A 27,329-nucleotide genomic window follows, 5' to 3' on the forward strand; every position below is an offset into this window, starting at 1 on the left:
TCGTCCATCCATTTTTTCATCTAATTTAAGGGGTTGAACCCAAAATTGAAGCATATCCAAAGTTCAGGTGGATCATACCACAGGAAACGGTGGGGATAATGATTTCCACTGTTGAAACCTTTCTAGATCCCACAATGATGTTTATTTGTCATCCAACCTTATAGTAAGATCTTAAAGACATGGATGAAGGGGAAAAAACAATTATAAACTTGATCCAAAACTTATGTGCCCTTTACAATTTTTAATGGTAGATGTTCATATGCACAGTGGAATCCACGTCCTGCTAGTCCTGCCATCCTATGCCAATAGGATGTGTTGGGGATGCCCACCTCAATGTGTATGTGAAATCCACTCCAGCCTTGAGGTGGGTGATAAAAACTTATCAGTATGGATCAAACATCATCATGATCCGTAATTTACGTAGAGCACATTAATGGAAATAGTGTGGGAGGATGCTTACCATCCAAATTAATTCACTTGTTGTAGCCCACATAAATTATATATGTGCCTAATTTTTTATAACCATGCATAAATATTCATGAGATAGGTAATGGTTGGAGTGCATCACGGTGGGGCCCTTTAAAAATTCAACGGTAAGTATTCCCTTCTCCTACTTTTTCCTTTATTGTGGCCCACCTAAATCATGAGTCTAATTGAATTTTGAATTATGTGGCTAAATTTTCATCACAGACCTTGTGGTCATAATGGATTTCACGGAATTATTGTGTTGGGCCCACCCCTAGCCTACGAGCTAGTAAGCTGGCGATGTGCATGAAGTCTGTCACAGCTTATGTGAAAGCCTTAGTGCGCACGATATTTCATACGAAATTTCATGCGGTACTGCTCTCTCTCTCTCTCTCTCTCTCTCTCTCTCTCTCTCTCTATATATATATATATATATATATATATATATATATAAAACCACCTGGGCAGGAGTAAGGAACCATCTTTTTTCACTTGCCTATTTTTCTCATGAAAGTTCTGACTTCACTAATCAGCGAAACAAGATTACTTCTTATCCAGGAGAAGTACGCAATATACCCAATATCAGAAATGTATGATTTACCCAGTCCTCATTTGAGACCGTAGCATGACGTGGAGCTTCTGGACTCCTCACTTGGTCTATTCAAAAACGTATATAACTCGGCATCAATATACAAATAATCCTGAAGAAACGAGGGGGAGTAGAGATCCACTTTAGAAATACATGCATGATGTATGTTCCTTGTTTTTTCTTTTCTTTCCTTTTTCTTTTAAATTTATTTATTTAGACGGCCAAAATCCATCAACCCATTCTTAAACGGATTATCATTTTTCTTGTTTTTTCATATTTAAACAATTAATTAAAAGAAAGGAAAAAAAGAAAAGGGAAAAAATAAGAAACAAGAAGTAAAGAATGAAAATCTGAACATTCAGAGGAATTTTGCTCTTCTAGCCATCAAGATGGCTTTAATGTAAATTATTGTATTTATTTCTTCCTCTGTACTTTACTTGGAAGCGGAAGCAAGAGGGGATTGGGTGATCTCAGCAACCATATTTAGAGCTATGCAGGGCTGATCCACCGGTACCTGCCCATTATATAAAATATTCACAATGCGTCCTTTACAATTGCATAAAAGAACGTCTGTCTCAATACCATATGCATCGAATGACAACTGAGCGCCTACTGGCAACGGTAACAACACTTGTCCCACCGTAACATATTTTCACTAGGAAAATCAGTACCCTGACAACCATATGCCCATAACGCAGATCAGAATTCTGGAAAATCAGGCTGACCTACTCACTAGGTGAGCCACACCTGTATGTTGAGTCATATCATTAGTAGGGCATTGATTCTGATGGTGAGTATCACCTCATTAGTGGATGGGCCTGTATATTGTGACAGGTGTGTTATAGCTGGCGGGGCCTTCTTTTTTTTTTTTTTTGGGTAATGATGTCCGTTGCAAGGGGCATGTTTTAGGGAAGATGATCCAATACCATGTTGTGGTATATTCGCAATCAGTGATTGCAACACCATTAATATCCCCAGCGACGGGACTCTATGAGCTCATCATAATGCATGTGTTTTATCCATGTCTTCCATTCATTTTGTCTGCTCATTTTAAAGCATGAGCCGAAAATTGAAGGTTGAAATGCCATGAAAGTTTTGGCTCCGGCTGATATTTTATTAATTTGTCTACAAAGAACTTACATCTAGATACACACATAGACACAAACAGATGGGCCCCATAGAGCTCTGGATTGAAGGGGTAGGAACTCGCATCCTTTTTCATTCCATAGTACACGTCTACAGTTGCCTTTCATCCCGGACTTTCGTACTACGACTGAGCTGCACGGCCCTGCACCATCACGAGGGAAAGGATAGTAGACAGCACCACCTGCAGAGTAGCTTAGACTTGCAGAGATGAGAAGCCCACAGTCTTTTCCAAACAGCTGGCGCCAATGCCGCTTGTCATTGCATACAGAAGAGTCAAATGATATGATTGGTACGCATGGACCCGCAATCAGCCACATGACCCAAGGTAGACAGGTCTTATCGTCATAATTGGATTCAAAGATCCGCAACTAACGAGAAGGAACATGTCTGGTGAATCTGGACCGTGGACTATTTTCGTAAATTTTAATCATTTATAGAATGCTGTAAATTTTAGACCATTACCCATTTATAGTGGGGCCGCCTGCTGGACAGATTAATTTGAAAGACGAACGCATATACAATTTCCAACCACATGCTATATTATAATCTTTCATTGCTCTGTTGGTTGGCCCAATTGTTACACTCAATTCAATTAAATTGGATCACTTGTGTGACTGAGGGTGTAGATTTGATTTACATGTGTGGGTACAATAAAAAGGCATGTCAGAGCCTACTCGGCACAAGGGTTGATTGAAATTTGGGTATCCCCTTTACCAAGATAGACAAATTAGAGATTAGGATCCTTCACCGAAACCGACAATTAGAGAATGGGATTAAAGATCTAAAGTTCTCTCACCCATCAACATTGCGCTCTCTTCATGCAATTTGTGAAAGAAATGAAGGTTAATCCTTCCTAGTAAGTTCTTTTTACCTTGTCAAAATAGACACGAGTCTACGGACTTAAGGATTTGTTATTCTATTAATGATTTTTACAACAATGGCACTCACAATTGGCTTGAGGGATGACAATCCATTCGTTGCTCAATTAGAATTGAGTTTCGTAGCGAGATGGATGTTTGTTTGTTGTTCGATTAGAACTAGGCATCGTGGCAAGATAGTAGATGGAGGGCAGATCTTCAACAATTTGTTCGTTGCTTAAACGAAACCAATCTTCGTGGCGAGATGGTCGGTGAAGTAACAACCTGTTCGTGGTCTTGGTCGAACCAAGCACGTGATATTCCTAAAAAGTTTCTTTTGGCAAGGCTTTAGCATTAAATGCTAGGTAGATATCTCTTTTGATAAGATTCTAACATTTAATAATAAGAGAGAGAATCTTGCTTTAATGAGTTTATTTATTTATCTAGCATCTAATGCTCCCTCATATATACATGGGTCTAACCTCTCATGAAATATATCTACATACCACAAGTGGCACGGTTGTCATGTGGCATCTTCTAGATCGTTTGATTTAGGCACACTAAATAGGGTGTAAATAATGGATGGGGCGAGTAGGATTTTGCCCATCACTTAGCGCGTGATGCAAACACGTGGCGGCATCTCGTTGGCTCGCATAAGTGTGCCAAAATGAGTATAAACACCAATTATTTGGTGATTTTTTATGCATCAGTCATCCACAGCCAAGTCCACATTATCAATGGTTTAGATCACCTAACCATGGAACCCATGTTGCTTGTTATGTCTTAAATCTATTCAGGAACAGGGTTTGTCAATGGCATCGATAGACTATTTGATGCCATCGAACAGCTGCTCAATCCCATCGAGGATTTCCGAATTTTCTCTAGTTGGTTGCTAGACATATTGGGTGTTATTTTGATGATATCGAAGAGTATTCGATGACAACAAAGGTTAAGTTTGATACTATTGAAGATGGTTCGATGCAATCGAGAAATCCGATTTTCCATGTTTCATCTCTGAATAGTTTTGGTGTTATTTACGAAATTTGTTTCCAATTTCAATTGTGATTTTTTCAAAAGCTATATATTTAGGTGTAATCGGGATTGGGAGGTATCTATGGCTTTCAAATTTGTTATAGGGTTTCGAGGGTGTAGTTTGGGATTGATTCGAGGTTGTTCTGATTGGGTAATTTCTCCTCTTGTAATTTTCTACTTTCTTAGTGACTATCTGTTGCTTTGTGCCATGGTTTTTTTCCCGCAAGGATTTTTCCATGGTAAATTTAGAGTGTTTGCATTGTATTTACTTGGTGTGATTGGATTACTTCACTCGATTCATCTCTGTGTGCTTTTGCACTCTCCCAATAATTAGTATTAAAGCAAACGTTGGGGTGTAGGCTTGAATCTGAAAGTAAGTAACAATGACTGTCAATACTAAGTTTGATATTGAGAAATACTCCGAGAAAAATAATTTTGAATTATGGAAGGTTAAGATGATTGGCATATTGATTCAACAAGGATTGGATGAGGTCCTTGAGAAACGACCTGAATCTATGGATGATGATGAATGGAAGAAACTGAATAAGAAAGTGAAATCCTCCATCCGTGTTTAACGGATGAGGTTCTCTACAATGTCATGAGGGAGAAAATTGCAACGAATTTGTGGGCGAAGTTAGAGAACATCTATGCAAATAAGTTTCTTAAAAATTGCCTACACTTGAAGTTGCAGTTGTTCAACTTTAAGATGGCAAAGGGAGGAAACGTTGAGACCCACATCAACAATTTTAACAAGATGATCCGCAAATTGTTGAATATAGAGGAAGTGATCAAAGATTAAGATCATGTGTGTATCTTGTTAGATTCACTTCTGGCTTTGTACGAGTCTTTCAAAGACACGTTATGCATCGGTAACATGTCCCTTAGTGTCAACACCGTTATCTTAGCCCTTCAGGAAAAGACGATGAAAAAGAAAAAAACGGTAACATGAGAGCCTCTACTAATGCATTATTTACAAGGAGTTGAAATTCTGAGCGAGACACGGGATTTTCTAGATCAAGATCCAAATCCAAGGGCAAGGGCAAAGGTAAGTTAAAATGTTGAAATTGTGAGATGTTATGATACATGAAAAAGGACTGTACAAATCCTAAAGCAAAGAAAAATAACTCAGAGGCTTCTTCAAGGGAGGCCAACACAGCTACATTGGATGAAAGAACAAACAGTGGTGATGTATTGTCAATGATCGGACGCTTATACGATGATTATAGAGATGAGTGAATTCTGGACACAAAGGCTTCATATCACATTACTCCTTATTGGAGTTGGTTCACCAACTACAAGGAGTGTGATGGTGGATAGGTATTTATGGACAATAATAATGCATGTAATGTTGTGGCTGTTGATACGGTGCACATCAAGATGTTTGATTAGATGGAACGTACTTTGACTAAGGTGAGGCATGTTCCTAACATGAAGAAGAGTTTGATATCTCTTAGTGCACTTGAGGCAATTGGGTGCAAGTTCACCGTTTGAATTGTGTCCTTAAAGTTTCGAAAGGTGCGCTCGTAGTTATGAGAGCAAAGAGGCACGGTAACCTTTACAAGTTGATCAGGAACACTTCAACAGATAGAGCTGCGGCAGCTATAGCGGATTCCACGTATGCACGTATGTGGCATGCACGTCTAAGCCACATGAGCGAGCAGGGCATGAAGGTGCTTTCAGATCGATGTTTAATTCTAGTGTTTAAAAGTATTATTTTTAATATGTGCGAGCATTGTATATATTGTAAACATTCAAAGTTATCTTTTAAGTCTAATAAACATGTATGTAAAGGAGTGCTTGATTATATGCATTCTAATGTATGGGAGTCGTCGCCTGTGGTTTCCACCGGAGGGTCTTCATGGTTTGTCACATTCATTGACGACTATTCCCGAAATGTTTAGATTTATTTTATGAAATATAAATTAGAGATTTTCACCAATTTCAAACAATGGAAGACCGTGATAGAAAAACAGACAAGGTGAAAAGGTGAAAGCTTTAAGGACTGATAATGGTTATGAATTTATTTTTACTGAATTTAATCAATTTTATAAGAATGAAGGGATCATAAGACACAACACAATGTGTCACACGCCTGAGCAAAACGGTGTGGCTGAGCGGATGAATTGGACTCTCTTGAAAAGAGCTCGATGCATATTTAGTAATGTTGGGTTAGGCAAGGACTTATGGACTGAAGCCGTTAACACGACTTGCTATTTGGTGAATCCATCCCCTTCTACAAGGATTGATTACAAAATTCCAAATGAAGTATGGAGTAGCCAAAAGGTTGACTACTCATATTTGTGAATATTTGGTTGGGAGGCTTACTCTCATGTACTATTAGTTGAGAGAGTTAAGCTAGACCAAAAAGTCAAAAAGTACATCTTTGTTGACTATAATGTTGGTGTGAAAGGTTATAAATTATATGACAAGGTCACACGTAAAATCATCACTAGTCGTGACGTCAAATTCAATGAAGGCTTCCCATTCCGTAAGAATGATCAAGAGAAGCAAAAGAAACCATAAAGGTTGGTCGTAGACATTCAGGTTAACACAGTTGATACAAATGCACGGATAGAGGTATAGGAGCATGTGGAGCAGCCACCTGTGAGAAGGAATCCACTAGGGATTGCACATTAACGGCGAGATACAGGGATGATTCTAATATTAAGTGAGGTGGATCCGTCTACTCTTTAAGAGACTCTTGATGAGCTTGATGCAGAAAAGTGAAAGGTGACAATGGACGAGGAGATGGAATCCTTATACGAGAATGAGACATGAGAGCTGGTGGAGCTTCTAGTGGACCAAAAAGCGATCGGGTGCAAGTGAATCTTCAAGACGAAACATGATAAATACAAGGCAATGTCGATAGCGAAGGGTTATGCTCAGAGGGAATTGACTTCAAAGAAATATTCACACCAGTTTAAAACAAGTATCTATCATATTCGTGTTGGCACCAATTACCCAATATTATCGCGAGCTAGAACAAATGGATGTGAAGACTGCATTCCTGGATGGGAAATTGGAAGAGCATATTTACATGAAACAACTAGAAAGCTAAGAAGTTAAAGGGGCAAAGAACAAGGTTTACAGGTTAATAAATTCATTGTACGGCTTCAAACAGTTGCCTAGGCAGTGGTATAAAAAATTGATTCCTTCATGTTGAGCCAGAAATTTACTGAGACTGAATACAATCACTGTGTTTATTACAAGACATTGAGTATGGCAAGTTATCATCCTAGTATTGCATATTGATGACATGTTAATTGCTAATTATAAGATGTCTAAAATCAATATACTGAATACTCAATTATCGGGACATTTGAGATGAAAAATCTGAACGCTGTAAAGAAGGTTCTCGATATAGATATTCATAGAGTCAGGAAGAGGAGCAGGCTTTTGTTATTTCAGACAGGATACCTTGAAAAGGTGTTAATCAAGTATGGGATAGACAACGCAAAACCGGTTAGCATTCTCCATACGACTCACTTAAAGCTTTCCTCAAAACAATGTCCTAAATCAAATGAGGAAAAGAAGAAGATGTCCCGTATGCCTTATTCAAATGTCATTGGCAGTTTAATGTATGTCATGGTTTGTACGAGATTGGATATCATATAAGTAGTTGATGTTGTAAGTAAATACATATCAAAACCCGACAAGCAACACTAAGAAGCGATGAAATTGCTACTTCGATACATTCAAAGTACAAAAGATTGTCCTAACTTTTGCGAAAACAGGAGCCAAGTTAGTTGGGTATATAGATTCATATTATACGGGTAGTTTGGATTCCAGAAAGTTGACTTCAAGTTACTTGTTTGTGCTAGTGGATGGAGCAATCAGTTGGATGTCGAAGCTTTAGTCTGTAGTGGCTCTTTCCACAACCGAGGCAGAGTATATGGCTGTGACAGAGGCATTCAAGGAATGTGTTTGGTTAAGGAATGATAAATCAGTTGGGGCTTCAGCATGAGGCCGTGCCGATTAATTGTAACAACCAAAGCGCTATCAATTTAGTTAAGAATTCTATTTATCACTCTCGTACTAAACACATTGACGTTCGTCACCATTTTATCTAATAGGTACTTGGGGAAGGAGGCGTGACTCTGGAAAAGATTCACACGAGCATAAATCTGAAGGACATGCTTACTATGGTGGTTCCTGCAGAGAAGTTCAACTTTTGTGCGACTTCTCTAGGCTTAACGAATGCGTAAAAGAGGTTGGAATGTGTACAAAAAGTGATAATGGAATTATGATACAAAGTAGAGATGAGAAAAGAAGACAAAAAGGTACACATTTGATGATTAAAGACATGGTGGAGATTATTATTTTTTTGTCTTAAATCTATTCGGGAACAGGGTCTGTCGATGACATCGAGCACTGTTTAAAGCCATCAAACAGCTGCTCGATCTCATCAAGGATTTTCGAACTTTCTCCAGTTAGTTGCTAGACATAATAGGTGTTATTTCGATGACATCGAAGAGTGTTAGATGACATCAAAGACCCACCGAAGGTGCCAACGAACGAATGCGCAGATTTGCGAATTTGTAATATTTGTTTCCGACTTCAATTGTAATTTTTCCAAATGCTATATATTTGGGTGTAATCAGGATTGGAAGGTATTTAGAGCTTTCAAATTTGTTCTAGGGTTTCAAGGGTGTAGCTTGGGATTGATTCGAGGTTGTTCGGATCGAATAATCTCTCTTCTCGTGTAATTTTCTGCTTTCTTAGTGATTATCTATTGCTTTCTGCCGTGATTTTTCACGCAAGGGTTTTTCCATGTTAAATTCAGAGTGTTTGCATTGTAATTGCTTGGTGTGATCAGATTACTTCACTTAATTCATCTCTGTGTGCTTCAGCGGTCCCCCAACAACCCACACATACAAAATAACACCTACATTATACAAACTTTTCAAGGAAAATTGTTATCATACCTTTATTTTCCAACACACCTTAAAGTGAGAGGTATAATCAACATTCATAAGTAGGAGGTCCAAAGTCAACAATTTGGAAGATTTACAAAGACCATTAACATAAGTAGGACCCTCATTGGTGTCCCATGTGTTCTGTCATTGACAAGAGGAGGCTACAAATCATCATTTTTAAAATCATCCAAGCAATTGAAACCATGGCCAAATCAACTCTAACTCAATGGGATTTCATGCTGAGGCATTAGAAAACTCAATGATGAGTGTGAATCTCAACTTAAAGAGACCCATGAGTCAACTTGCTAACTCATTCCCTTGAGACAATGAGCGTTTGAACACTCTTCGAGAGGAAAAAGCATTGATAACCAACATTCCCAATCTGTAGATTTGTTTCTTTTAGAAATTGTATATATTGAGGCCAAATCCACTACACAGCTGTGTAGTTAAGGTAAACCTACACAGGAGTTAATTCGGTCTTTTTACAAAAGATTCACAAGGCGACGAAAAAAATAAATAAATAAACCTCTACTGGCAACATCTTTAGTTTGTGATCACATAAATGTCAATGAATATATATATATATATATATATATATATATATATATATATATATATATATATATATATATATATATATATATATATATATATATATATATCTCCCTTTCAAAAAACCATATCGTTAGATCTTTACCCCTAATATTTGACATGGCATTTAAAAGGTTGAAATGGGGCCTAAATGCATTGACTTCTTTGATCGACACCATCCATCAATTTGCCAATCTCCTTTTTTACCAGTCGACAAAAAAAGAGACAGATCCGACTAAAAGGTGGGTCGTAGAAAGGGTCATTGAATGTTTACCACTGAAATCATTATTTCAACTAATTCATGTGGTGTGTTCTCCGCTTGAGCTTTAGATATGCTTCAATTTTGGTCTACACACCTAAAACAAGTTGAAAAACTAGATGGATGGCATGAATCAACCGCATGCACTTATTGTGGGTTGCAGAAGGAGCTTGACGGCAGGAGGAGTTTGACGTGCATTCGAAGGGGCTATAATGCAAGTTGTAGTCAGTGTCGGTGTACGGTTTGATTGTGTCCAGAGTATCCATACCCTAAGATTATGTCTTCCTTCCCAAGTGGATATGCAATGATTCATATTTCAGTGAAAGAGTTTGACGTGCGTTGGAAGGGGTTGCAATGCAACTCAGAATCGATCGGAATAATTGGTGTGTATTAGTGTCGGTCGGTCTGTGTCGATGTGGGTTTTAAGTGTCTGAAGTATCCATACCCTAAAATAACGTCTTGTCAAGTGGATACGCACCGATTCCTAATTTGGTGAAGAACTTCAAAGTAAGTTTGAATGGGTTACACTGCAACTCAGAGTCGATCAGTGTTGTTGATGCGGATCGATCTCGATCGGTCTATGTCGGTGTGGGGGTTCGAATGTGCACGAAGTCTCTGTACCGTGAGATAACGACTTCTCAAGTGGATACGCACCAATTCCTAGTTCAATGAAGGAGTTCAACGTGTGTTCAAAGGGGCTGCAATGCAACTCAGAGTCGATTGGTGTTGTCAGAGGGGTTTCTGTGTCGGTCAGTCTGTGTTGGTGTGGGGTTCGAGTGTCTCCAGAGTCTTCATACCCTAACATAATGTTTTCTCAAGTGGATATCCACCAATTCCTAGTTCGATGAAGGAGTTCAACATGCGTTCGAAGGGGCTGCAGTGCAATTTCGAGTCGATCAATGTTGTTGAAGGGCTTTAATGTCGATCAGTTCATGCAGGTGTGGGGTTCGAGTGTGTCTGAAGTCTCCCTATCCGAAGATAACACATCTTCTCAAGTGGATATACAATGATTCTTAGTTCCATGAAGGAATTCGACATGCGTTCGAAGGGGCTATAGTGCAACTTGGTGTCGATTGGTGTTGTCGTAGGGGTTTGGTGTCGGTCACTCTATGTCGATGTGGGGTTCATGTTGTAGGGGTTTCATGTCGATCGGTTTATGTCGGTGTGGGGTTCGAGCGTGTCTAAAGTCTCTGTACCTTGAGATAATATCTTATCAAATAGCTGTGCACCAATTCCTAGTTCGGTGAAGGAGTTTGACGTGCATTCGAAGGGGTTGCAGTGCACCTCAAAGTCGATCAATGTTGTCAGAGGGGTTTAATGTCGATTAGTCTGTATCGGTGTGGGGTTCGAGTGTTTTCGAAGTCTCCATACCCTAAGATAACATTTTCCCAAGTGTATAAGCACTAATTCCTAGTTTGATGACGGAGTTCAACGTGCAATCGATTGGGCTGAAGTTATTGGAGGGGTTTAATGTCGGCCGATTTGAGTCGGTGTGGGGTTCAAGTGTGTCTGAAGTCTTCATACCCTGAGGTAATGTCTTATCAAGTGAATACACATCAATTCCTAGTTTAATAAAGGAGTTTGACAAGCATTCAAAGGAGTTCAACATGCATTCAAAGGGGTGACATTGCAACTTAGAGCTGATCAATGTTGTTGAAAGGGTTCGGTGTCAGTCGGTCTGTGTCGTTGTGAGGTTCGAGTGTGTCCAGACTCCCTGTACCCTGAGATAACATCGTCACAAATGAATACAGACTGATTCGTAGTTCAGTGAAGGAGTTCAACGTCCGTTTGAAGAGGTTGTAGTGGAACTCATAGTCAATTAGTGTTATCAAAGGATCAGTGTCAGTCGGTCCGTGTTGGTGTGGGATTTGAGTGTGTTTGGAGTCTCTATACCCTAAGATAACGTCTTCTAAAGTGAATATTCATCAATTCCTAGTTCCGTGAAGGAGTTCGACATGCGTTCAAATGTGTTGTATTCCATTCGAATGGGCTGTAATGCAACTCGAAGTCCATCGATGTTGTCAGAGGGGTTCGATGTGGGTCGTATAGGGTGATCGTGCCTAAATATTACATATATATTAATGCAGGGGAATTTTCACACCGAGGACGAGTGGGGTCGCTTGTGGGATGTAGGGGCACACTCGGGGTGGGTACCCATGCGAGAATTTGGGCCCCACGGGAGAGGCCTTATATTCGAGACTCCTTATTAGAGGTGATTAATGCGCATTTCACATCGGGCTCCAGTGGGGTAGCCTGTGGGATGCGGGGACACATTTGGGGTGGGCGGTTCATGTGATTTGGGGCCTACGAAGGGGGTTCGGCCGAGGTCCTAACCCATGAGATGTGGGGCCTGGGCTATGAGATAAAGGGATTATTTCACCATACTCTAACAGTTTGAGCTTTTCGAGCAAGTGGTTAATCGTCCAAAATCAAATTGGTATCAGAGTGGGAAGTCTCGTATTCGAGATTCTTCACCGGGGGTGATTAATGCAAGAGTATTTTTACACTGGACTCGAGTGGGGTCACCCGTGGGGTGCAGGGGTATACTTGAGGTGGGTGACCCATGTGATTTGGGGCCCATGGGGAGGTCTCGTGTTCGAGACTTCTCATCAGGGGTGATTAATGTGCATTTCACACCAGGCTCAAGTGGGGTAGCCCGTGGGATGTAGGGACACACTCGGGGTGGACGACCCATGTGATTTGGGACCCACGAAGGGAGTTCGGCTGAGATCTTAAACTTGTGAGATGCGGGGCCTGGGCTATGAGATAAAGGGATTAATTTACCATATTCTAACAGTTCGAGCTTTTAAAGCAAGTGGTTAATTGTCCTGCATCAAATTGGTATCAGACCGGGAGGTCTCGTGTTCGAGATTCCTCACTGGGGATGATTAATGCATGGACATTTTCACACTGGGCTCGAGTGAGGTTGCTTATGGGATGCAAGGGCCCACGGGGAGGTCTCATGTTCAAGACTCCTTACTAGGGGTGATTAATGCGCATTTCACACCGGGCTCGAGTGGGGTAGCCCGTGGGATGCGGGGACACACTCGGGGTGGGTGGCTCATGTGATTTGGGGCCCACGAAAGGGGTTCGGCCGAATATGCATAGAATAGTCCAACAATAAATTGTAATGTTCAAAGTTCATTCAATCCGACCGAAGTTAGGCTCGGTGCCACCAAAGGAGGCTTCGGTCCGATCAAAGTTGGGCTTGGTGCCACCGAAGGAGGCTTCGGTCCAGCTTGAGAAAGATAGAGACTTCCTATGAATTTTGAGAAAATTCGACTGCAACCGAGAGACCTAATCGGTGCAACCAAAGGGTAACAAAAGTGCGGAATTCTGAAGTCGATTCAAATTGATGCAAATTTTCCTTATTTAAAGTGATGTTTTAGGTTTTCTAAAGTACAAATTAGTGTTTGGAAGAGAGACCTAAGGGTGGCGGAGCTTCCACAGAGCCATCCTTCTTCACTTAATCATTTCTAGTTTGTTGTTTATATTTTTCTTTTTTTTCTAAGATGTTAGTCATGTTAAACTAATCTCTTAGTTAAGCTTAAGGGATGAAGCTTGTAATTCAATTATAATATTTAGTTTATTTGATTCAATAACAATTGTTTGAATGATAACAATAGATTGAAATATATTTAAATTTACTTTAAAGTATTTGAATTGTTTATTTTTTTCATTTGTTGTGCATTACGGGTAAAATAAATATTTTGATTTAACAATTATTTAGCATTAAAGAAGGATTTAGTCTGTATAATTGATTGATATATTGTTGCCTAAGAGTGCTTTAAACGCTTTTGATTCCCTGCGATTGAGATCCGATTACTTCATGAGAGAATCGTTCAATCGAAATCATATTCTTATTAGTGTTAATGAATAGTTTAACAGAATTACTCACCAATTGAGTTTTACATTGAATCAGCGAATGAGATATTATAATTGCTATGAGTGGATTCCTAAATCCATAGTATTTGATTTATTACTTTAAACTCATTTTTATCTCACTGAATTAAAAACTCATACCAACTATTAGCTTTAGATTAGTTCTAAATCGTGTTTCCCATTCTCTGAAAATTCGACCTCAGTCTAACCAATTATCACTGCATCGCAACCCTGCACTGAAGGTTGTCAACATTTGAGTTCAAACATGGGGTTCAAGTGTATCTAAAGTCTCTAGACCCTAATGCAATATTTTGTGTTGTGTGCCTATTTATTCTCAATTCAGTGAAGGAGTTTGATGTCACGTTTGAATGAGCTGTAGTGCATGATGAATCGACATGCATTCAATGAGGCGCACCTTGATGAGCATGTTGTATATCAGTGCTACCCATCTGTTTCATTATACCATTTGAATTTGTTATATTAACACAAGCATAATGAAATCTCTAGTGGACGACACCTGAAGGAAAAACCAGTGAAGGGCTATTAAGAGCTTTTTATAAAAAACCAAGGTTTTGGAAAATTTTGATCTTCATATCTTTCCTTCATCCATGTTTGATTGACCTTATGAATGAGTCGGATGACAAATAAGCATTACAGGTCTGCTAGTGGGCCCGTGAAATTACTGATGGTGGACGTCCAATCACCACTGTTTCTCTCGTGGTGTGTGGTCCACTTGAGATACCCTAATTGCAGGACCACCCAGATGTGTCTATAGGCTTTGATCTTTTGGATAATACCTTAAGATGATATGGAAAAGGGATGGACATGGTGGATAGACACATCAAGCCGGTGATTGACCGTTAATCGGCCAAAAAAGTTTTGGATCAAGCTGATATTTGTTTTTACCCTTCATCCAGACTTGTGTGACCTTCTCAACGTATTGGATGGAAAACAAACACTACAGAAACAATAAGGTGCACCTTAAGAAGTTTTCAATAGTAATGTGTTCAATCACCGCATTTTCCTAGGGCATGGTCCACCTGATAATTGGATCTACTTCGATTTTTGGATAATGGACTGAAATGATATAAAAAAGCGGATGAACGGGGTGGATACAGAATACACACATCATGATTGGCCCTGGGATAAGAGCTGCACCGTCTTGGTAGAGGCCGTGGTCTCCCCTAATCTGCACCAGCCAACACAACCGAGTCGGTGGTGCGATGACGTCACCACGTTTTGTGAGCCCAATTATAATGTATTTATCATATTCGCACGGTCCATCCATTTAGCGAGATCATTTTAGAGTGCGAGCTTAAAAATAAGTCATATCCATAGATAAAGTGGACCACACCACAAACAGCAGTGTAGAAAATGATTTCTAGCGTTGAAAGAATCCTAAGGCGCACCATGATGTTTATTTTCCATCCATCCATCCAACTGGATAAAAAGAAAAAACAAATATCAGATGTGACCCCAAGAATGTTTCAATGGTGGACGTTCAATCCGGACTGCACTCTCCAGTGTGGTCCACTTGAGCTTTTTATCCATCTCATTTTTTTTTGCCCTTAAGTCTTAAAACAATTTCGTAAAATGGACGGACGGTTTTGATATAATATATATTTCATGGTGGGCCGCACAGAAGTTGGTAACGTCAACGCACTAGTCTCGCCTCAACGAGCTTCTAGCACGGTTACCGACGACGATAAATGCCAGTTGCGTTTTCTTTAAACAAAACTTTAAGAGTTGGTTTCACATAAATGCCTTAATGAGTGGTGGTAGTGTTTTTCCTTTGGCATGGCCCACGTGAAATTTGGATTGGAGTGATTTTTATCCATTGAGGAGAACTTCATAATACAAACATGATGGACGTATTGGATTTAATGTAAACACCAAGATGAGTACAATAAATGGCTTTGTAGTTTACGTTTAACCTACAAGTGCGTGTAGTGGATCCGGCCTAGTATATGTTTACTATGTAATTTGAACCATTATAAATGCAATAAATATTATCAATTTAATTAGGGTTTCGTTATGTCCGGTTGCTTTCAAATGGCAGTCATGGTGTAAAAATCATGTCCATCGGATTATTCTAAGCGTTCCATCAATATGATGGAAAATGGATGGCTAATATTAAACAAAGAAACAAAGTAACCCTAATCATCATCTCGAAACATCCACCGGGTAGATCGGACTCTGTATTGCTTATAATTCCGAAGTAGTACTTTGGTTTAATGATCCTATCCATATAATTTATAGCTAGTAAAGAACAAATGGTTGTAATAAATTAGCCCCATTGAAATGGTCAGTGACTCAGTGTCATCCGATCAGCGTGAGTTTGAGTTTTGCACCATGGCTTGTCCCATTGGTAATATATCAGAAAATATGGATTATTTATTCCTCCATATCATGCATTTTTTTTAAGGACCGATTGGATGTCCAACATGTCATTCAAAAGGTTTGGGTCGGTAAATGTGGGACTTTAGCAAAACGCATTTAATTAAAATATCAAGTCATGGGAATGGAAAAAGAAAAGAAAAAAAAAACATTCACCTGGCTCCTAATTGAATCTAGCAGCCCAGCCGGAGAGGAACTCGAGTCAAGTTTTGAATTTTTGAAATACAATTTCAATTATTAGGGAGGGTATACATGAGAGTGGATACTGTTGTCAGATGTTTTAAATCTGATAAGATTTTGAGTTGCTCGACTAATTTTTTGGCGTCTGGGCCGCTCGACCAGTCGAGGGGATGGCTTGACTAGTCGAGTAGGTTGCTCAACTAGTCAAGGCCCTCCTTCGACTAGTCGAGGGTTACGCAGATCCTGCGCGGACTGCGTAAATTTGAGACGGTTTCCGGACTTTTCCAAAGGAAGTGCGTAAGTGGAGTTTCCTAAATTATAAATAGGAGTCCCTAGGGCTATTCTAAGGTATTTTAAGGCTTCCTAAAGGTATTATAAAGGGTTCTAGGGTTATCAAAGGGTATAGCAAGGGTGAGATTCGAGGTTGTTCGAATCGAGTAAGTCTTCTCTTTGTAATTTATGCTTTCATAGTGAATTTCTGTCGCTTTGTGCCGTGGTTTTTTCCCGCAAGGGTTTTCCACGTTAAATCTTTGTGCTCTCTTATGTGTACTTGGTGTCATTGGATTGTTATCCTAGATTTAGATCTTTGTGATTCCGCAGCTCAAACCTCAACACGTGGTATCAAAGCAATCGTTGGGACACATATCTGAATCTGCAGGATTAAAAATAATGGGAAGTACTAGGTATGATCTTGAGAAGTACTCAGTGAAAATAATTTTGAGTAATGGAAGATCAAGATGATCAGTTCCATAACCAAGCAAGGCGAGGATGGTGCTCTTGAGGCGAGAAAGTCTAGTATGACTGATGATGAATGGAATACTCTTGATAAGAAGGCCTTATCCTCAATTCGCTTATGTTTCGCGGATGAGGTTCTCTATAATGTTTTGAGGGAGAAAATTGCAGCTAGTTTATGAGCTAAGTTAGAAGATATCTATGCGAAAAAAACCCTCTGAAAATCGCCTACACTTGAAGCGACAGTAGTATAACTTGAAAATGACAGATGGTGGAGATCTGGAGGCCCACATCAGCAACCTTAATAAATTGGTTTGCAAATTGCTGGATATGGAGGAAGTGATGAAAGATGAGGAACAAGCATGTATGTTGTTGAATTCTCTTCTGGCATCGTATGAGTCATTCAAGGATACAATGTGCTCTACGAATAAAACACTGAGTGTCGACACCATTATCTCAGCCCTTTAAGGGAAGGCTATGAGAAAGCTTAATGGCGACATGGGGCATCTTCTAATGCACTGATTACGAGAGGCATGAATTCTGAGTACGATACAGGATCTTCAAGACCTAGATTTAAATCCAAGGGCAAGGGCAAAGAAAAACTAAAGTGCTGGAACTATGGGATGTCTGGACACATGAAGAAGGATTGTACCAATCCTAAAGTAAAGAAAGAAAATTCAGCGGCTTCTTCTAAGGAGGCCAATATTGTCATATATGATAAAGAGACAAGTGGTGGTAAAGTTCCGTCTGTATCCATGATCGGACATGTGCACGACAACCATACAGATGAGTGGATCTTCGACACACAAGCACCATATCACATGACTCCTCATCGGAGGTGGTTCGCCAGTTATAGAGAATGTGACGATGGACAAATTTTTATGGACAATGACAATGCCTGTAATGTTGTGGCTATTGGTACGGCGAGCATCAAGATGTTTGATGGGATGGAGCGTACCCTGACTGATATCAGGCACGTTCCTGATATGAAGAAAAGTCAGATTTCTCTCGGTGCACTCGAGGCTATAGGGTGTAAGTCCACCATATTGATGGTGTCTTTAAAGTTTTAAAATGGGCACTCGTGATTATGAGAGCATAAAGGTACGGAAACCTCTATAGGTTGATTGAGAGCACTTCAGCAGGTAGAGCGGCAGCAGCTATTGCATACTCACGTCTCTACGTATGTGGCATGCTCGTCTGGGCCACATGAGCGAGTGGGGCATGAAGGTACTTTCTGATCAATGTTTGATTTCAGCTTTTAAAAATTCTGATTTAGATATATGCGAGTATTGTATATATGGTAAACAATCTAGATTGTCTTTTAAATTTGAAAAACATGTTTGTAAGGGAGTGCTTGATTATGTGCACTTTGACGTATGAGGGTCATCGCCAGACGTTTCCATTGGAGGGTCGTCATGGTTTATTTCATTCATTAACGACTACTCCAGGAAAGTTTGAGGTTACTTCATGAAACTTAAATCCGAAGTTTTCACCATATTCAAGCAATGGAAGGCAATGGTGGAAAAACAATAAGGGCAGAAAATAAAGGTTTTAAGGACTGATAATAGTAAAGAATTTACTTCCATGGAGTTTAATGATTATTGCAAGAATGAAGGGATCATCACGTACAACACAGTGCGCTACACGCCCAAACAAAATGGTGGCTGAGCGAATGAATCGGACCGTCCTAGAGAGGGCCAGATGCATGTTAAGTAATGTTGCGTTGCATAAGGACCTATGGACATAGGCTGTTAACACGGATTGTTATTTGGTGAACCGATCTCCTTCAACAGCAATTGAATGTAAAATTCCAGAGGAAGTATGGAGTGGTCAGAAAAATCGACTACTCAGATCTACGCATATTTGGTTGTGAGGCTTACTTTAATATACCGTCAGTTGAGAGAGATAAGCTAGACCGTAGATTCAAAAAGTACATCTTTGTTGGCTATGACATTGGTGTGAAAGGTTACAAGTTATTCGACAAGGTCACACGCAAAGTCATCACTAGCCGTGACGTCAGATTCAATGAAAGCTCCCTATTTCGCAAGAATAGTCAAGAGAAGCAAGAGGAACTAGAAAGGGTGATCATAGACGTCCAGATTGATACAGATGATACTCAGGCAGAGACAGATGCGAAGACAGATGTACAGGATAAGGTGGAGCAGCCACCTGTGAAAAGGAATCCATCGCGTGATCGCAGGTTACCGGCAAGATACATGGACGACTCTAATATTGCATATGCTCTATTTATAGATGAGGGGGACCTGTCTACTATTCAGGAGGCTCTTGATGAGCCTGATGTAGAAAAGTGAAAGGAGGCTATGGACGATGAGATGGACTCATTGTACAAAAATCACAAATGGGACCTGGTGGAGCTTCCTGTGGGCCGAAAAGCGATCGGATGCAAGTAGTTATTCAAAAGGAAACAAGATAGATACAAAGTTAGCTTGGTAGCAAAGGGCTATGCTCAGAGAGAAGGAATCGACTTTACAGAGATATTCGCGCCGGTTGTTAAGCAGGTGTCTATCAGATTTGTGTTGACGCTGTTGCCCAATACGATCTCGAGTTGGAACAGATGAATGTCAAGACTGTATTCCTTTATGGGGTATTGGAAGAGCAGATCTACATGAAGCAACCGGAGGGCTACGAAGTTAAACGAGCAGAGAAAAAGGTTTGCAGTTAATGAGGTCGTTGTACGGCCTGAAACAGTCGCTTAGGCAGTGGTATAAAAAATTTGATTCTTTCATGGTGAGTCAGAAATTTATTCAAAGTGAATACGATTATTGTATCTATTACAAGACACTGAGTTATGACAAATTCATCATCATAGTATTTTATATTGATGATATGTTGATCGTCTGTCATAATATGTCAGAAATCAATATACTGAAGACTCGCTTATCAGGGACATTCGAGATGAAAAATCTAGGGGCTGCAAAAAGGGTTATCAGCATAGATATTAATAGAGACAAGAAGAGGAGCAGACTTTGGTTATTACAGGCAGAACACCTTGAAAAGGTATTGATCAAGTATGAGATGGACCAGGGAAAGCCGGTGAGTGTTCCCCTCGGGGCTCACTTCAAGCTTTCCTCAGAACAATGTCTTAAATCTAATAAGGAAAAATAGGTTATGTCTCATGTGTCTTATTTGAATGCAGTTGGCAGTTTAATATATGTCATGATCTGTACGAGACCAGATATTTCATAGGCAGTCGGTGTTGTGAGCATATACATGTCAAACCCTGGCAAGCAACATTGGGAAGCGATGAAATGACTACTTCGATACATTCGAGGTACAAAAGACTACGTATTAACTTTTGAGAAGATAGGGACAAAGTTGGTAGGGTATGTGGATTCTGACTACATAGGCAGTATAGATTCCAGGAAGTCTACTTCAGGATACTCGTTTGTACTAGCAGGTGGAGCAATCAGTTGGATGTCGAAGCTTCAGTTCGTGGTGGCTCTTTTCACGACCGAAGTAGAATATATGGCAGTGACAGAAGCGTTTAAAGAAGGTATTTGGCTCAGGTGCATGATAAATCAGTTGGGACTTCAGCAGCAGGCCGTGCCGGTTAATTGTGATAGTGAGAGCACTATCAATTTGGCTAAAAATTCTGTTTATTACTCACGTACTAAACATATTGATGTTCGTCACCACTTTATCCGACAGGTGCTTGAGGAAGGAGGCGTAACTCTGGAAAAGATTCATACTAGCATGAATCCAGCGGACATGCTCACCAAAGTCATTCCTACAGAGAAGTTCAAGTTATGTGCAACTTCTCTAGGCATGACGATGGCGTAAAAGAAGGATAGAGTGTGTACGAGAAGCGTTGATTGAAGCTACGAAATGATGCAGAGATAAAAGAAGAGGGTAGCAAGATACACGGTTGAAGATTTAAGGCATGGTGGAGATTGTTGTCAGATGCCTTAAATCTGACAGGATTTTGGGCCGCTCGACTAGTAGAGGCCTGCTCGACTCAAAGTCCAGCGACCTATGTTTTTTTGGTGTCCGGGCCGCTCGACCAGTCGAGGCCCTTCTCAGATCTTGCGCGGACTGCGTAAATTTGAAGCGGTTTCCAGACTTTTTCAGAGGAGGTGCATACGTAGAGTTTTCTAAACTATAAATAGAGGTCCCTAGGGCTATTATAAGGTATTCTAAGGCTTCCTAAAGGTATTCTAAAGGGTTCTAGGGTTAACAAAGGGTGTAGTAAGAGTGAGATTCGAGGTTGTTCGAATCGGGTAAGTCCTCTCTCTTTGTAATTTATGCTTTCATAGTGAATTTCTGTTGCTTTGCGTCATAGTTTTTTCCTGCAATGTTAAATCTTTGTGTTCTCTTGTGTGTGTTTGGTGCCATTGGATTGCTATCCTAGATCTAGATCCGTGTGATTCCGCAACTCAAACCCCAACAGATATCTACTCCATGTCCACTCTGGTCATTTAGGCGTTTTAATGATAACATAGATAGACATAGATGGTTTCTCAGTTTGTACAAGTGCAGCAATTGATTTGTTAATTTGAACCGTTGATATAGTGGACAACAATGGAAATGACTCATGGACCAATAATTCCTATATTGGAAGATACTAGCTGTATAAAATTTGGCCACCTACCTGGTTGAATGTGATACTTTCAATTGAAGGGCTAGGATTCTTCGTGTCTTGGGAAAAACAACTAGAAAGATATTCTGGAGAATAATTTTTGAAGTATTCTTAGGAAGAGATAGAAGCTTTCATTTTGTTGAAAAGGGTACTATCCAACGCAGCTGGTTCTTCAGTTTGTACAAATGCAGCAAATGGTTGGATGATTTGAACTGTTGATAAATTGGAGCGATCATTCCCATATTGGAGAAGCTGTATAACATTTGGCTTCTTCTTGGTTGAATGTGTGACAAATGCCCTACCTCACTCGTACTCATTGACCATCAATTGAAGGGTTAGGATTCTCTGAGTCTTGAGAAAAACAAACTAGAAAGATAATCTATAGAATAATTTCTGAAGCATTTGATAAAGAAGGTTAAAGATTTTGTACATTTCCTCATTCTATGATAAGTATCTCAACCAATCAGTTAGGTGTCTATTTAAAGATGTTTTTATGAAACTAAAAGGGTTTATATCATCTATTTAAATTGCTATTATACATTTCTATTTTTTTTATTTCTAAGCTTTTCTTTTTCATAGGAATATGTTTAAGCAGAGTTTGGAAAGGGCGGACCCGATGCTATCACTTTTAAGTTAGTCATCGGGCACTCTAACCAGCTAGAGTGGGAGGCACACATTTATGAGATGAGATTCAGATAAATGATCTGTGTGGTCCTATCATGGCCGGTCATATGCTGAAACTAGTACTGGTTGGATGATCCTACCCACTAATTAGAAAACTTTTGCCCTCTATAATGTGGAGGATTGTTTGGACTTCTCTATAAACCAATCGTAATCCTCGAGAAGGTCATCCAATCAGTGCCAAGGGGGCCTAACAAATAAATGGCTCTGATCTCATGCAATGGTGACACAGCTATGAAGATTGGGTGCTTGATAACTAAGACATTAATGTTTAGAACTGGATACTTTTACCTTGCTCAAGACTATTAGTAATTCAGATAGATTATTGAGATAAGTTAGATACTTGTGTTTTCTAATTTAGCAATGAAACCCAAGTCACAGTCTAGATAGCCTCAGATCCTACGTTGTTAGAAAATTAGCCTATTAAGTAAGAAGCTTGATTTACATGCCTAATTGAAAAGGGAAGCAAGGTTGGTGTTAGATTTCTTTTGTAGGTTCATATTAGACTAAATGGATGGTCACAATTGTGAAGGAAATTTGAGCTCAGCTTCAAAATCTTTTGGTTGTTTGATGCCCCAAATAAATCTACATGAGTTATAAATTGATGAATTGAAAAACAGGTGCTTTTGGTTGTTGTTTGTTGAAATTCCTAGGCTTTATATTACATATGCAGTCAATATTGTTACCATGGACTGTGGGTTAATCACCATCTTCTGGTCTGGTCCACATCTCCCAGTTTGTATACAAAACCCATTGTAAGAACTAAATTTAAAAGTTGAGTTTAGAGATGACTTTAGTTCTAGTACCAAAATGAAAAGTCTGCACATTCCACCACAGTACAATGGAATTACTATCAATGAAGGGTATCAAAAGCCCATCAGTGGTTTTCAAGGCAAAAATGACTGCAGATGTATTTCTTATTAGAGCGAGAAAAGGCCAACATATTCAATAAATTAGTTGAGATATTATGATTTTTTGAGGACGATGATAATGTCAATGGTGACAAGGAAGATGGGAGACTCACAAAATGACCAGCCCCAAGAATCCAATAGAAGTGTAGATTCTTGTATGACCTCATGAATCCTTTTGTTTCAGATCCACCCTCACAGTAGAGGGGGGTTCGGTCCAAGCGAGTGAAATTTTTTAGCCCTTCCCACCTGAGATATCAAAGAAGAATACAGTAGGCCAGTTATTTTCTTAAAATTTAAGAAAATATGAAAAAGATGCAAGTTCCTGCAGTAACAAACTAAAATTCAGAGAAAGGAAACATGAGGATTACTTGAGCTTCTGGACCCATGCTTCTGTTCCTTTGGTTGCGCATATGACATCAAGCTACCATTACCAACCAAACCATGTTAGTTGCATGACATGGAAAAAGAAAGTACATCAGATAAAAATGCAACAACAATTACTAGTGTGTCTTAGAAAATCCAAGGGAAGCTCTACCTGCCCATTGTATATAGTGACATTTACCCCTTTCGCTAGGAGCTCATCAACCTGGTCAAAATTACAAGGATCCTTTTTGAGATGTCACTGCTTTAGGAAAGAATACCATATTGCTCTTGTACTTCAAATACCATATAGCTCTAATATAAAGCCAAAAATATCTTGCAATGTTGAAACATCTTCTCTCCAAGAGAAAAACATCTCATGCACTTGTCTCTTTTTTCTTCTTTTTTTTTTTCCGTAGATAAGCTGGCTCAAACCCAAACTCTAAATAAGCAAAGAATGCCTTTCATTGTATTAATACCGTCAGCGAACCTCCGCAACCAATAATCTAGAAAGGATTCTTTAATTGCTTTTATCATAACAATATAATGAGAAGGGGCACAAACAATTTGAGTGATCCTTAATGTTATATATGGAGGTCTATGTAACACATGCTTTGGTGAACGCCGAAGAAACATTCGAGACCACAACACCATACGAGAAAAAAGGGATACATGGGGAATGAGAAGAGATGTTTGATCATGTAATTTATTTACCATGTATTCAGAAGCAATTAAGTAGAAAATAGAAACTACCTCATTAATCCTTGGTTTCATAAAATCATTTTCTAGACCTGTAAAAACAAGATCCGACTGCCCTCCCCAGCTGCGAGAAAGATTAAACAGAACTTCTTTAGTTCAAATGTGAAGCAAGCAAAAAGAAAAGAAAGGAGGTAGATTGCTGCCCCCATGTATATATATTTTTTACTTTACTTCTCATGGTATGCAAAACTCACCTAACATCCTTAGGAATAATCCTTAGCTTCTCTCTGATGACGCCATTCATGAAACTACTAAGATCACCATTTGAGGAAGCCCTCGAGCTTAGATAACTTGAATACTTCATTGGCATTCCATCTGATAATCCAACAGATGACAACGAAACAGGATCGTTCCCCGAGTCCAATAAGAAGTTATAGAAATCCTGCAGATTCAGATGCCCAAAATAATTTTCTAGCTTCAAAATAGCCCTGAAGTTCAAGGGAAATTCACAAGAGAAAATTAGGAATGCTTAGTGAACTTGAGTGCAACTTTTTGGCACTCACCTCTCACATGTGGCATTGTGGAACAGGTGTGCGACATCCATTTTACTCATTAAATGTGCTCAACAGTATAGCTTCTTTTGTTTCAAAATTCAGGTCAGTCTGAATATCAGGTGTGGCCCATTGGATGGTCAGATCTCCTTGAAACAATACATATACCCAAAGGGATACCCCAAGTGTGCATCTTGGATCTTGCACGTGCATAGCATTTTGCCACATCTGAGAGGTTAGTGCCGAAAAATGGGTACTCACTCAACTTCACTCATTATTGCTCCCAGAAAATAGATCCTACCACAGAGCTACTACTGGAACTGATGAAGCCCTCAAGATCACTCCACAATCTTGTGGCATCTTGGTATTGGCCTTTCTCAATCTGTTGCTGGATTTTTTGAGCCATGCTGTTGTGCAAAATGGGTTCATTAGATAAATTAATTTTTTCCTCAAGCAAAATGACAGGTAAAAGGAATACTTGAAAACTGATAGCTTCCGACCTGTTTGAACCACTTGCACCATTTTCGTCGAGTCGTGACACATCTTTGAGAAGAGGACCCCATGAGAACTGCATTTTGAAATAGATTTCTCAGTACTCTGTAACAGCAGTGCAAGGGGTGACTCGTGAAAGGAGATTAAAGATGAAATTCTGTGACATTCAGACCATTAGGTGAGTGCAACTGTGAACATCTCCAGGCACAAAAATCAGGCAGTCCACTCATATATTTAAGCATACAAACTGTATAGTTGTAGAAACAAAAAAGGAGGAACGTGTGGCCTTCTTAATGTATCATCTTGAAATTTTGTACGGACATGTTCATAGTCAGTGGCGCCTGACGAAAGGCACATGCATCACATATGATGCACTTTGACATATGCGTGCTAACACAAATCACCTCAACATTTCTGAATTTCTAAGCAAATGGGTTTCTACATTTGCAAGATATTAGCATCCAAGATGAGATATCTTAGAAGTGTAGAAACAAAATAAGCAAAAAGAGCAATTGACTGATAATCGATGCTTTGCTGTGAAGGCTACTCACCACAAAATCTTCCGGAGAAATCCAACTATCTCCCAAAACAACTCCTGTAATCAGAACCGTACAGAACACAGCCAATCCATTTTAAATTAGAACTATTATATCCTTCAGATGCAATAAGTATTGAATTAAAAAAGAATGGAGCAATTTCGCAAAACCCAATCCATCATCTCAATTGAAACTTAAAATCGATCAAGCTACCTACACTTGTATAAATCAAATTACAGATGGCCCACATTTATTTCTCTTCAAATTCCAAACAGCCCTCGAATTTTCTAGAGTAAACTTAAATAAAAACTTGCTTAGGAAGATAATGTTCACCTCCAAGGTTAAGTTTCAATTGTCCATCCTCAACGGCTTTTACAACTGATAATCCAAGCGTGACAGCGAACTTGCCTCCATAAGACTCTGCCACAATGAAGAAATGACTCTTTTGGAGGCTCGTAATCTTGTTGAAGAGCTCCTTCAACAATGTAGTTAAATCAGTTGCCGCCTCTTCATCGGTTTTCACAACCAGACTTTCGTCCTCCACGAAACTGAATCCTGTCCCGACTGGATTATCCTGAACAGAATTTAAAAGAAAGAAAGAAAGAAAGAAAGAATATATATATACATATATATATATATACATATATATTAGTACTTTTTCGTCAAGAAATGCATGTGTGGAACAGAAAGAAAATAGCTTGTGAATCAAATGCACACCACAAACAAGAGATCTGCTTTCTGCAACCACGTAGAATTCCGCGGTTTCAAATCCACATCCAAAGGTCCAATCTCTTCGAAATTCCCAATCCCGACACCCGAAGCTCCCTGTTTCCCATACAAAGATTTCAAAATTCAGTTCCGAGAGGCAAGAAAATCTGACAATAATATATAATAAGAGAAGGAACCTCTTTTTCCTTCTATTACGATGAATTGGATTATGTGGGTGTCTACAATTGCTCCCCTTCGCTAAAAGAAAGAAGTCTTACAGGTCCGCCCTGCAACCAAAGTACTACTGGCCACGGATCTGATGGACTGTCGACCCTCTGCGGACTCCGGTAAAGCCACCAAAACATATGAGCCTCTGAATTTTTATTTTTAATTTTCAAAAAAAAAAAGAAGAGAAGAAGTTATCAATATCTCAAAAAAATGATACTCTAGAAAGCAAAGAGAGCTCTGAAGAGAGAGAGAGAGAGAGAGAGAGAGAGAGAGAGAGAGAGAGAGCAATCTCTTACTGGGTCGAACTTGAACATAGCCCCAATGCTCAGATCCATCTTGCTTACGAACAGCAGAGACGAATTCTCCATGAAAGGTTGCAAGCGAGAGGAGGAGATATGAAAGGAAAAGAAGAGAGGAGGATTTCTCCATTGAGGAGGAGGAGAGGCCAACCTAAGAGAATAATGAAAAAGATTCTGCAAATCAATAATCAATAAGAGATTGGTTGCAGAGGAAGCTTCTC

At 39.5% G+C, this 27,329-nt stretch overlaps 1 protein-coding gene across 2 annotated transcripts; it reads right to left on the reverse strand.

Moving 5' to 3' along the window:
* Positions 1 to 1,193: 1,193 nt before the first annotated feature.
* LOC131225340 (serine carboxypeptidase-like 51) lies at positions 1,194 to 27,329 on the reverse strand. Of its 2 annotated transcripts, XR_009161311.1 has the most exons (14): positions 27,106 to 27,329; positions 26,860 to 26,954; positions 26,591 to 26,698; positions 26,207 to 26,447; positions 25,889 to 25,932; positions 25,346 to 25,413; positions 25,147 to 25,252; positions 24,549 to 24,736; positions 24,349 to 24,418; positions 23,771 to 23,821; positions 23,604 to 23,656; positions 23,349 to 23,481; positions 2,207 to 2,381; positions 1,194 to 1,568 (listed from the first exon to the last, which is right to left on the reverse strand). XR_009161311.1 is itself a non-coding variant. In XM_058220859.1 (13 exons), exons 1-13 carry the CDS (start codon positions 27,236 to 27,238, stop codon positions 1,488 to 1,490), a joined length of 1,371 nt encoding a protein of 456 aa, XP_058076842.1. In that variant the 5' UTR covers positions 27,239 to 27,329; the 3' UTR covers positions 1,194 to 1,487. The 2 variants fall into 2 exon arrangements, 1 of the variants encoding a protein (XP_058076842.1); XM_058220859.1 differs by lacking the exon at positions 2,207 to 2,381.

Source organism: Magnolia sinica, chromosome 14 (assembly GCF_029962835.1).
Source record: "Magnolia sinica isolate HGM2019 chromosome 14, MsV1, whole genome shotgun sequence".
NCBI classification, from domain to species: Eukaryota; Viridiplantae; Streptophyta; class Magnoliopsida; order Magnoliales; family Magnoliaceae; genus Magnolia; species Magnolia sinica.

Excerpts from the sequence above, each read along its gene's own strand:
- LOC131225340 (XM_058220859.1), bottom strand. The coding sequence starts at position 27,238 with ATGGAGAAATCCTCCTCTCTTCTTTTCCTTTCATATCTCCTCCTCTCG. Across the intron at positions 25,933-26,206 it reads ATTGAAACTTAACCTTGGAG|GAGTTGTTTTGGGAGATAGT; the intron begins GTGAACATTATC and ends TTCTGATTACAG. Across the intron at positions 23,822-24,348 it reads TGAAACCAAGGATTAATGAG|GTTGATGAGCTCCTAGCGAA; the intron begins GTAGTTTCTATT and ends AATTTTGACCAG.